The 12,217-nt window shown below is 41.5% G+C and overlaps 1 protein-coding gene across 3 annotated transcripts in view; it reads right to left on the bottom strand.

Annotated features, from left to right (window-relative positions):
• The window catches only part of WDR27 (WD repeat domain 27), a 449,814-nt gene that overhangs the window by 428,484 nt on the left and 9,113 nt on the right, over positions 1–12,217 (bottom strand). For all 3 annotated transcript variants that reach the window (XR_012689733.1, XM_075203518.1, XM_075203516.1), the window contains exons 3-4: positions 4,483–4,624; positions 2,741–2,865 (exon numbers count right to left, since the gene is read on the bottom strand). Coding sequence is in view for 2 of the 3 variants with exons in the window: in XM_075203518.1 (XP_075059619.1) it covers positions 2,741–2,865; positions 4,483–4,624 (267 nt within the window). In the remaining variant the exon portion in view is untranslated. The remainder of the gene's footprint in view (positions 1–2,740; positions 2,866–4,482; positions 4,625–12,217) is intronic.

Below are 12,217 nucleotides of genomic sequence, written 5' to 3'. Positions count from 1 at the left end.
CACACCACACAATATAAAATTTAATTACAGCATATACACTAGTACATATAAATATATATACACACAACTGAATATGATATTATATACTTACTTCTGAAGTTTTAACATTGTCTGTTTAATCTATAATGTATTATCTGTATTGCATGTTTGCATTCATGTATTGTATGTTTGATTATCTTTTTAAAGTAAAAGACTTTTATATTTATGCCTGTTTTGTATGTTTAGATAACTGGAATGAATAGGATGAAAGGATGTTTATACAGATAATACAGTATAGTGAGGTAAATGATAGATTGGTATTTATTTAGCGATTAATACATAATGGTGGGCTATTGGCCATGGAAGTCAATAGATGTGTAATATTTAGGCGATAAATATATATATATATATATATATATATATAGCCTTGTCAAACACAGGGATCGCATAAGTTGCTCTTACGGATTTCTAGCTGGGATGCGCAAGCATAACAACTGGGATACCTTGTTTATGGTTGGCATGGTACAAGGTGAAAGCTCAAAAGGTTGAGTGAAATAATGCCTCTAAAGTACATCTGAGATGTCACGGGTGCGTACTATTTGACGTGACTAAAATAGCGAAAAAGACGCAAATTGCATTATATCCCAATAATTAATGAGCTTAGTTATTAATAAGATCAAAGGCATTGTATCATTATTATGGTGGGTCACATGATCTTATTACAGACTGTTTCCCTGCTAAGAGGAAACTACAGAAGATGGTGCCACCTGCCACCAATTCCAAAACCAATCAATGGTTTCCCTAGAACGCACCACTATTAGTTGTCAGGGCTATCAGTCGAAAAAGAGGGGGAGACACATCTAGAATGGGATTACGTGAACTGCTTTAAATCCAGGCTCCAATGAGAGGAGGCTAATCTTATTGGTCAATTAGCTTTGAGGTTTATCTTACACCAGAAAAGGCTGAATATGGGGTACAGTTGGGTAAAGCTGGTGCATAAGTAAATCACTCATTACATGACAAACTTATATTGCAAACCATCTGTCTTGACTTGCCTTTATACAATACATAAACCAAGGGAGTGTGGATCTGAACAGTAGCATTGCATTAGCATACAATAATTACAATGGTTTAGCAATAAAGTGCCAAAGTCGCTATGATGCAAAAAGCAAATATCATAAATTAAATGGGGCAATGTTGTATTTTACATTTACACTGCATTCACCTCAAGTGCTTAATATCACAGCACATTGCCTGAGCTACAAAGCTCTCTTGAAAAATTATCATCTCCTGACTCACACACCTGTGCCCTCCCTGGACTTGTGCACCCACACACACCTGTGCCCTCCCTGGACTTGTGCACCCACACACACCTGTGCCCTCCCCGGACTTGTGGATCTACACACACCTGTGCCCTCCCCGGACTTGTGGATCTACACACACCTGTGCCCTCCTCGGACTTGTGCACCCACACACATCTGTGCCCTCCCCAGACTTGTACATCCACACACACCTGTGCCCTCCCCAGACTTGTGCACCCACAAGCAAAAGCAGCATGTAGGGTACAGTGTGAAACAGGGGAGACAGGTGAAGGGGAGAAAAAGCAGCATGGAGGGGACAGTGTGAAACAGGGGAGACAGGTGAAGGGGAGTAAAAGCAGCATGGAGAGCACAGTGTGAAACAGGGGAGACAGGTGAAGGGGAGTAAAAGCAGCATGGAGGGCACAGTGTGAAACATGGGAGACAGATGAAGGGAAGAAAAAGCAGCATAGAGGGCACAGTGTGAAACAGGATAGACAGGTGAAGGGGAGTAAAAGCAGCATGGAGGGCACAGTGTGAAACAGGATAGACGGGTGAAGGGGAGTAAAAGCAGCATGGAGAGCACAGTGTGAAACAGGGGAGACAGGTGAAGGGGAGTAAAAGCAGCATGGAGGGCACAGTGTGAAACATGGGAGACAGATGAAGGGAAAAAAAAGCAGCATAGAGGGCACAGTGTGAAACAGGATAGACAGGTGAAGGGGAGTAAAAGCAGCATGGAGGGCACAGTGTGAAACAGGATAGACGGGTGAAGGGGAGTAAAAGCAGCATGGAGAGCACAGTGTGAAACAGGGGAGACAGGAGAAAGGGAGAAAAAGCAGCACGGAGGGACAGTGTCAAACATCGGAAAGAAACCTTTATTTTTGTTTTTTATTAATAATATACCTTACAAAATTACATATGAGACTTTTTCTTACGGCCCACACAATCTTAGACTTTGATTATTTGGCTCAATTAAGGTTTTGAGTTTGACATACCTGATCTATATAAAACAAACAAATAAATGCAAATATGTCAGTCCTCCTTTCTCCACATTTAAATATTATCTGTAAATAATGAAATATCAATATGCATAATAAAAAGATAAAAAACAGTGATAGAGCATATTGCTGTCCCTGCACTCCTACCCCTTAGGCTCAGGCCTCTGTGGACTTTCCACAGATCCACGCTTAAGCCTAGATTGTCTAAGTCTGGCTAAATGAGTGAACAATTCAAGATTTACTAATGAGCTGCTGTGCAAGTCGACCTGCAAACACAGAGATAAAAAATCCCATAGAGAAACACATTATCTTGGTATTTAATGTTTATAGCAGCAATTACTGAATATGTTTCTATACTGTATTTAAAAATAGATAAAATAGATTGAATAGAAATATTTTGTTTCCTTAAAGTTTCCACTTCAAATACACAATTTTGATATGTTGGCCAATAAATGTCTGACTCACCTCAGTGTTAAGAATAAACACTTTGGTCTTTGCACATGCTGCCACCAACTTTTCACATGGATGGAATCCTAAATGTTGAACAGTGCCTAAGAGAGTCCCAATGACATGACCTCGAGGAAGTTGTCCTAAAAAAAATGATTAGAAAAGGACATTAGTTTGGTAGAGGATTGTAAGTATACTTTCATATCAATCAAATTATACACATATACATAATATAGCAAATTGGTACCAAAATTAATATCTAGTTGTTGTTGGGTTTTTTTTTTATCAGAATTTGCATCATATTTATAGGTCCAGATAAGTTTAATTTCATCCTGTGTATCTCGCTTTCTATCTGCCTGAAGACTGTAACAGCTTTCTATTTTAGAGTCTGTCTATAATGAATGTCACATGCCCATTTATACAGCGTAGAGTAGAATGTTAGCACTACATAAATAAATACACACACATAAACTTGACAAAGGTGTGTGTCCAAATTGGTTTATAGGAAACTACTATACCTTTTGCAGATACCCTACATGAGGTACATATTAAATAGCTGTTGTGCTATTAAAAACATTAACAGAGAAAACCCATGACTTAAGAAACTAAAACTTGAAAATTCTTTGAAATAGCTTGAGATTGCCATCTAGCTAAATTGTAAAGTATGACATGTATAAAAGAGGGACTTTACTTTATGTTTCAAATAAGGTCTGGCTATAACTTATAAGGTAGTAGCTGCTTATTTAAGAAAACATTACATTGTGCCTTAGCAATCAATTGTTTCCTATAGTAATTAATCAGATTTTAATTGTCATTTTGCTACTAGATGTAAAAAAAATAAAGCAAATATCTGATTAACAACAAGTCAAATATCAAGGGCAGGGGTGAAACTACTATAGATGCAGAGGGTGCTGCTGCTATGTGGCCAATTTCTTCTGTCAAAGCACATATGTATATGTTTTTTTATATTTTTTTTAGATTGAGAAGTGATGGCTTGATGGTCTTATAACATTTTTTTTTAAATTACTATCTGCACTGCTCACCCTGCCTGTTACGGGGCTCCCTTGTACAAGGTTACTTGTGCAGTGGACAAGCAATGATGGACAGAGAGTGCCCAGATTTGTAAATCATTAACTGGCAGCCTTCTTCTGGATCTGCATTATGAAATAACAGGCCATGTACTGGGTCACATGGTCTCATGGTGACTGCTGCTCTTCAAAACCCCTCTTACTTTTTTCTTATAAGACGCTGCCTGATGTATTGCTGTGTCTTTCTCTGTATGTTCACATGTTGCTTCCCCACTAACTTTAAAGGCCCTACATGTATGTTTTTAAGTACCTTGGGTGGTGGCGGCACTCATCAATGTACACGTAAGGTCATTGCAGAATTTTGTTATGGTGCTCACAAATGTCTAGTTACACTTGATTAAAGGCTAACTCCACTCAAAACTACAGAGTTGGTTCTGGGTTGAATTAGATATGTTAAAATAATGAGAATAAGAAGTTCTTGGGGAAAAGGGTTTGACAACCACAAACGAGGCCTCTGGTAGGATAACATTGGTTTTCAAAACATGTGTTATAAATTAAGATTCTTCCTTCAAACTAGTTCATATTAAAGTGCTGAACATATGGAAGATATAGATGCCTTTTCACAAAATAAATGTCCGATAATAATAACTTGAACAAGAATATATCATATTGCTGTAGCAATTAAAATAGTGAGCATATGATTTTGTCATTGTTTGAAAGAAAGTAGTTTACCTTGCAGTGATGCTTGTCTGCATTCATTCAAATTCCATATAATGACATAATCTTGTGATGCGGAGCAGACGAGCCACTGACCCCCATCATGCTTCAAGGCCACTGCAGTGATTGGTTGGTGATGTCCTTTCAAAATTAAAGGCTGCCAAAAAAAACAAATAAACGGATATATTCTAGAGCTAAAAATTGTATTATAGTTTTACTGTTTGAGGTAGTACTAATAGCTCTTTGTCATTTGTCGGTGACCTTCGTTGCCATATTTTTCAGTGAAACATTAGTTAATTCTGCAGCCATTCTGAAATAGCCATTGTTATATCGGTAAGACATAGTACAATCCTCCTGATTGGCCCAAGCGCCAAATGACAATATCAAAGTTCAACTTGCTCACATGGTAATCAATTGGCTGTGATCTGACATTAAATGCTTGGGCTGAACAGCTGAATTTCCTCCAACATTATTAGTTACCGCTGGTTCTGTATTACAGAACCAGCAAATTAATTCCGCTTGCAACCTTACAATAACGGGTGAGAGGAAGATTTGAACAAGCCCCAATGTCTTGATTGTGGCTTATGAATGTCCTTTCAGTTCACCCTCCCATCCCCCTGACATTTGCAAAGAACCAGTGGAGCCCAGGTTAAAACCGCTGCTTGGGACAGCCTTTAATGCTCCGTATACGCTTGAGAGAAGCTCAGTGTAGGTGGTAGTTCAAATATATGTACATCATCAACAATGTCTGAAGCTGGATATCAGCGTTATCCCAACTTTAAGGATAACTGCCATTAATTATCTTCCAGAGGTACAAGCTATTTAGTTCTATTTGACTGCTTTGAAAACCAAAAACAATAATTAGATTAAGGGCTAAACTACAATTACTCCACCCACCCTCTCTTCTACCAATCCGTATAACCTAAACCCTTGTCCTTTGACATCAAAAGTTATCCAGATCTGTCATTATGCATCTGTATTTATGAAAAAACTAAAACAACATTTTAACCCCCTAAGGACCAAAATGTTACAATGATTTAAAAGATATTTCCAGCTTAAATTAATTTGTTTCAGGCCTCCCCCATCCCCCAACCAGTACTTTTTTATGTGTCCCTTCCCTAGAGCTCCAGTTGTTTGATTATAAATATTATATCTGAAGCTGACACAAGGCTAGTCAGCTTAAGGGAAGACGAATTCAACGGCCATCAGGAGCCAGATACCATTTGTATCCGTGCGTTAGCTCCTTTGCCGATCAAAGGTAATTGCAGAGGCGGGACAGCAGAAGTTCCTAAAAACTGTAAGTACCAGTACCAGGCTGCTTCCAGCAGAGGAACCCTCATTAAAGTATTAGGGAAGAAAAGGGAGCAGCGTCAGTGTTACGAGCCGCGGCGGTACTCACAGCCAACGCGGCTTGCTTCTGGTGACCACTGGAGTCTCGGAAAGTAAGTAATTTCCGGAGCCAGCTGTTTTAGCGCCGCGTCCCGGCAACAGGGGACAGCCGGGCGCGAGCGCAAGCCATGAATAAGCCTGTGGGCTAATTAGGTTAAATTATTTAATCAAGCAGGGCTATGGAGGATTTCAGAGCTAGGCTCTGATTAGCTGATAGTTGTATTTAAGGCTGAAGCCTCACTGCCGGTTATAGCTTGCTGTTCCAGTTTGCCGACTTGCTCCTGGTTCCCTGTTGGTGTCCTGTGGATACTCTGTTTGGATCTCCCATGTATGACCCCCTGCTTGGATTTGGACTCTGCCTGTTTTCTTGTGACCCTGGCCCTTCTGGCTTGTACTTTTGACCCTGCTACCTTGCCCGTGACCCCGACCTCTGGCGTGTTAACTGACTACCCTGCTTGCTTGTAGCCCTTGACCTTGGCTATCGTTTGACTACCCGCTGCTTTCTACCAGTCTCCTGGCCTGCCGCTGTGGTCCTGCATTACCAACCTACACTACATCTGCAGTTAAGTCCTGGGGGCATCTGGGTACCGGTAAGCGAGTCTAGCTCTAATGGAAAGGCGGCTGCTAAATGTGAAAACCTCCATCCTCTAGTTCTGTGGGTTGGTGATCAGGGCCAGCAGCCTAACAGTCAGGTAACATAACTTAACATGAAAACGGTCTCTAAAATTTTCTGACTAACTTAAACATATCAAACAGTTATCCCTTTGTGCACACGTAGAAATGCTATTTACGTAATAATCTTATTCCACCTCTATGCAAAGGAGAAAGGAGGGACGTAATCAGCTGGAAGATAGTTTAAACGTTTGTCTGTGGACCGCCTATGGTTGCCACCATTTAAAGAAGCCAAAACTGCACATACCATATGTGCCAGGACAATTTATTTTACCTGGATAAAACACACTTACCTATAGTGCAATAAGTAAATAACAAAATGAAAAAGGCAAAAAAGAAAGCGCTCTGTAAGATTATGATAACATCAGAACCTGGCTCTAGTTCACACTATGACATTAAGCATGTCACTAGCACTAAAACCAGTGGGATAGTCAACACTTTTCAGCTTCAGATAACTCTTACTCATATCTTTATTAATGGCTACAATGGTTTTCCAGAAGACTAGAGATGGGTGGGCTCGGTTCCCCGAGAACCGAACCCACCCGAACTTTGGGTGCTCGGTACTCTCCCGCCCGCTCGGAATCAAAATCGAGGCCGAACGTCATCGTGACATCGTCGGATCTCGGGGCTCGGTTCTCGCGATACTTGAAGATTATAAATACACGCCTCCACAGCAATCCATCGCCATTTGACAGAGGGAGAGAGCAGGGTGTAGTCACAGGCTGATTAGAGCAGGAGCAGAGAATACAATATTCTGATTCCAATTGTGCGAACAAAAATCGCTAGAGAAGAGAGGAGGATAGAGGGTTTTGGTTTTTTTTCAATATTGGCACTCAAAGTGCTTTTTGGGTGTCCCCCTTTATATTGCCTAAATATTTCTGGCTGTCAAAATTACTATCTGTCAGCAGTATCTACCAAATAATTATTAGCACTCCCCAGTGCTTTTGGGGTGTCTCCCATAATTGTGCATAAATATTTCTGCCTGTCAAAATTACTATCTGTCAGCAGTATCTACCAAACAATTTTTAGCACTGCAAGTGCTTTGGGCTGAGAATGGATTCAAAGCAGACCACATATGAGCAGAATGAGCAACCAGGTTCTGTCACCAGTCCTGATGTTAGTGTTCCCAGTACGTCATCTGGGCAAAGCGATGTCAAACTACACAGTGTTTCGAAATCAGTCCAAAAAACAAAAACAATTTTTTTTTACTGTGTTGAAGCGAAAAAGAAGTGTTACTGAGCAAAAGTTAAGTGCCGATGAAAAAAAAATTGCCAACATGCCATTCTACACACGCAGTGACAACGAGAGAATGAGGCCTTCACCTTTATCCATTAGTGGCAGATCAAAAAACGTTACCGAGCCTACAAGTGGTGCACAACTACTGTTACGCGTCAAAGCCGAGCTGCAAGATAACAGTAAGGCATTAGAGGATAATGTTTGCTCTAAATCACAAATGACACCAATCCCTGTGGAGAGTCCATCCAACAGTGGGATGTCTAATTGTGAGCATTCTGTTAGTGTACCCATAAAGAGGGGCCCTTTCAGCAGTTCTGCTGATGTGTGCCTGAACAACCCGAGTGTAGATGATACACCAAGTGATGATGACACTTTGTCTTTAGAAGAGGATGTGGGGGAGATTTGGTTATCCGACGAGGGCGCTGATGATGATGCGGTTGATTGTGTAAGTCCTGCACCAGAGGAAGCAGTGTAGCACCAGTGGCAGCAGTTCTGGCACGTGAGGTTCTGGCACCAATTTGCACTTTCCAAACACAAGCAGGGATGACGCAGGTGGCAGACCACAACAGTTTGACATCTGGGCTGGTTTGAAGGATTTGTCCAAAAAATGTGTGACCTTGACCATAGCTCCAACCAATCCTACTATTAACATGCAAAGGATGGTGAAGGGCCTATCAGGGACTAAACTTTATTTTTCATAATTTGCACTAATAATGTTTGGGTGTAATATACACCCAAAGACGAGTGCTCAATTGCTAAGAGTCATTGATGAAGAGGAAGACAAGCAGGCTTGTCTGTAGAATTTGCAGGCAAATTGTGCTGCGTTATATAGATAACACCCAAAGAGAAGAGCTCCATTGCTCCATTGCTAATTGTAATTGCTGAGATAGAAATAATAGGGCTGACAGTCTTGGTCTAAACCTGCAGTTACATTTTATTGTACCATAGCTCACTCCGAAACAGGAGAGGTGGCAGGGTTTAGTGATAATCTTCCTCAAACAATACTTATTCATCCCAACATCATAGAAGTCTGTGTAGTATGATGTTATTGCCGATAATGGCCTTCCAAATGGAATTACTAGTTGATTTTAGGGCAGAGCTGTCACGATTTTTGGGCAATTCTTTTACAGCAGAGCAAATATCAAAATGTTGTGCGGTCTCATCTGCATCACCACTGGGTGTCTTGGGAAAGCAATTTTTTTTTACAACAAGCAGTTGCCAGAGAAACTGAAGGAGAAGACGTCCAAACCAGATGTTGATAAGTCTGGGATCCTTGCGAAGAAAATTAAGTATTTAATCTACAATTAAAATATAGTTAGCACATTTACTTTGTTTTATTTCACACTATAATTTTCTGTAGCACCTTTTCAAAATGTATTATTAAGGTAATCACTTGACTCAAGCTAACCGTGTCTGCACTTTCTTCACAGGTAACTACTTCGCTGGAATGAAGTATATTCCCCTCAAATGCTAGTCTTCTTGCAGCTGCTGCATTCTCCTACATGCTGCTGCAGAAACCAGAAATTGACCCTAAATGTTTCTGGACACAAACAGCATCTCCTGCATGTCATTTTTAAAAAGTTCTGTAACACCAAGTTGATAGTTTGTGCAAAACAGGAAATGTGATGGAATTCAACCCCGCTGTAATGCTTGACCTATATTGGGGTCGTAATAAGAAATAACATATCCTCAGGAGAGTCCAAGCAGGATTAGCCATCTTTCAATGACATCCCTTAGTTTTTGGAACAGATTGTCAGCTGTATGCCTCTTACTGAAGCCGCTGATACACAGAGTAGCCTACTTCTCAAAAATGTGACGTACGTGCTGCTGCTGTCCATGCTGGGGAAGGCGAATGACCGAACCAGTGGGCTTTCACAGTCATTTAATCTTTAGTTTGCCCAGTTCCGCTTGTCCACATATCTGTGGTTGTAACAATCCTGACCAGGTTTTGTTACTTTCCCTGTCTGCTCTGTTTTTCTGTGCATCACATGACTCACCCTCAGGGCGTGGTCACTTTACCTGCTCTATTTAAACTCAGCACTGACATCTGCTCACTGTCAGTGCAACTTGTTGCTAGCCTGATTCCTTGGACTCCTGTGTATCCTGTGTCTTCCTGTGTATGAGTTTCAGTTCTCTACCTAGTGCTGGAGCACTTCTACTGGGATTTCCCTGCTGCAAGTATCATCTTGTGCATATTACCAAGACTTTGTTTTCTCTCTATTGTGCCTCTACTGATTCACAGCCTGCTGCAAGTCTGTTCATGTGCATATAACAAGACTGTTATTGTGTTTATCCTTGTCACGCTCCGCCGTGGCTATTGGACACCTGCATATTATCATCTGTGCTGTGAATAGACTGCTATTGTGTTTACCTCCTTGTCACGCTCCGCCGTGGCTAATTGACATCTGCATATCATCATCTGCATATTTATATATATATATATATATATATATGTTTTTCATTGAAGTTTTGAAGAACTACATCGTGTCTTGTCTCCTTATTCTGAACCTAGTAGACTCAGCATCTGGTCGTGTACAGGCCTGCTCTGACTACCAGACCTGTAACTACCAGCACCGTAACAGTTTGCACTGACCCAAAAAAGGAAATGAACATCATGGACGATCCCACTACCAAAGACCTATCAAGATCGTCTCATGCAGTTCTTACAGGATGTATCCTCTCGTCTGGATTCTTTTCAGGACACTCTGGCATCCTCCCATAAATCTAAGACATCTGCTGAGTCTTCTGCTAACACAACCACCATGTACCCACAAATTCCTAATCCTCCTATGTTCGATGGGAACCCCAAGTCATGTAGAGGATTGATGAATCAGTGCGCAATTCACTTTGATTTATTGCCCAGAAACTTTCCTACGGATAGGGCAAAAATTGCCTACATTTTGTCCCTTCTTTCTGGTCAAGCCCTGGCCTGGGCCTCACCCCTATGGGAGAAGAATGACCCCTTGCTGTAAAATTATACAGAATTTCGGACAACCTTCAAAAACATTTTTGATGGACCTGGTCGGCTTTCCAGTGCAGCTACAGGAATTCTTCGTTTACGACAAGGCTCTCATTCTATGGGACAATATGCTATCTTATTTAGGACAATGGCCTCCGAGCTGCGCTGGAATGACGAAGCGCTGGTGGCCACATTCTGGCAAGGCCTATCTGATCAAATAAAAGACGTGTTGGCTTCCCGTGACCTCCCATCTTCCTTGGATGATCTGATCTCATTGTGTGTCAAAATAGATCTTCGATTCAAGGAGAGGGTTCAAGAAAAGGAACAGATTCGGTGTCCTAATCATCGCCCTGTTTTCCATAACTTAGGGGCCGCTAAGCCCCCAAAAGAACCCATGCAAGTGGGTAGGTCCCGCCTCTCTCCAAGTGAGAGAGAGAGAAGATTTAAAAATAATCTGTGCCTCTATTGTGGAGGGAAGTCCCATCGCATCAATAGTTGTCCTACGCGTCCAGGAAAACGCTCAGACCAAACAGAGCAAGTGGGAACCCCGTTAGGTCTGTTTGATTTTTCCCTCAACAGTTCTCATCACAAAGAGAACCTCTTGTTGTCTGTTTTTCTGTTTTTTGGGAATCTCTCTATTCCGCTGGATGCTTTTCTGGATTCTGGTGCAGCCGGTAATTTTATTGCCACCACTGTGGTTGAAAAATATCATATTCTTACTACACCACTAGAATGTCCTGTACGCCTCACAGCCATCAATGGCAGTAATATTCCAGGAGGCTTCATTCAGTTCCGGACGGTTCCCCTCACCCTTCAAATTGGAATCCTGCACCAGGAAAAAAATATCCTTCCTAGTTCTTCCAAAGACCATCAATTCCCTTGTGTTAGGTCTGCCATGGTTACGTCTCCACTCCCCAACTCTGGACTGGCATACTGCTCAAATTTTGTCCTGGGGATCACGGTGTCAGTCTCACTGTCTGAAGAAAGTAGTACCTCTTCATCTAACCAATACATTGTCATTACCATCTTTACCATCAATACCAACAGTATACAGACGTCTTCTGTGAAAAGGAGGCAACCAAGCTTCCCCCTCATCGCATTTGGGATTGTGGAATCGAGCTTCTTCCTGACAAACCTATTCCTCGTGGTCGTGTATATCCCCTTTCTCTTCCGGAGACCCAGGCAATATCTACATATATTCAAGAAAACCTGCAAAAAGGTTTTATCCGGAAGTCCACCTCTCCAGCTGGCGCTGGATTCTTTTTCGTTAAAAAGAAGGATGGCGGCCTCCGGCCATGCATTGATTTTCGAGGACTTAATGCTATTACCGTTAAGAATAGGTATCCGTTACCCCTCATCTCCGAGCTGTTCACCGCATTAAAGGCGCTACTGTGTTCACCAAATTAGATTTACGAGGGGCCTACAATCTTGTTCGTATTAAAGCAGGTGACGAATGGAAAACAGCTTTTAACACACATGATGGGCACTTTGAAT

The sequence above is a fragment of the Mixophyes fleayi genome, chromosome 3, assembly GCF_038048845.1.
Source record: "Mixophyes fleayi isolate aMixFle1 chromosome 3, aMixFle1.hap1, whole genome shotgun sequence".
Taxonomy (NCBI): Eukaryota; Metazoa; Chordata; class Amphibia; order Anura; family Limnodynastidae; genus Mixophyes; species Mixophyes fleayi.
Note: the sequence above shows the minus strand (reverse complement) of the source record. Positions and strands in the feature narration are given on the sequence as shown.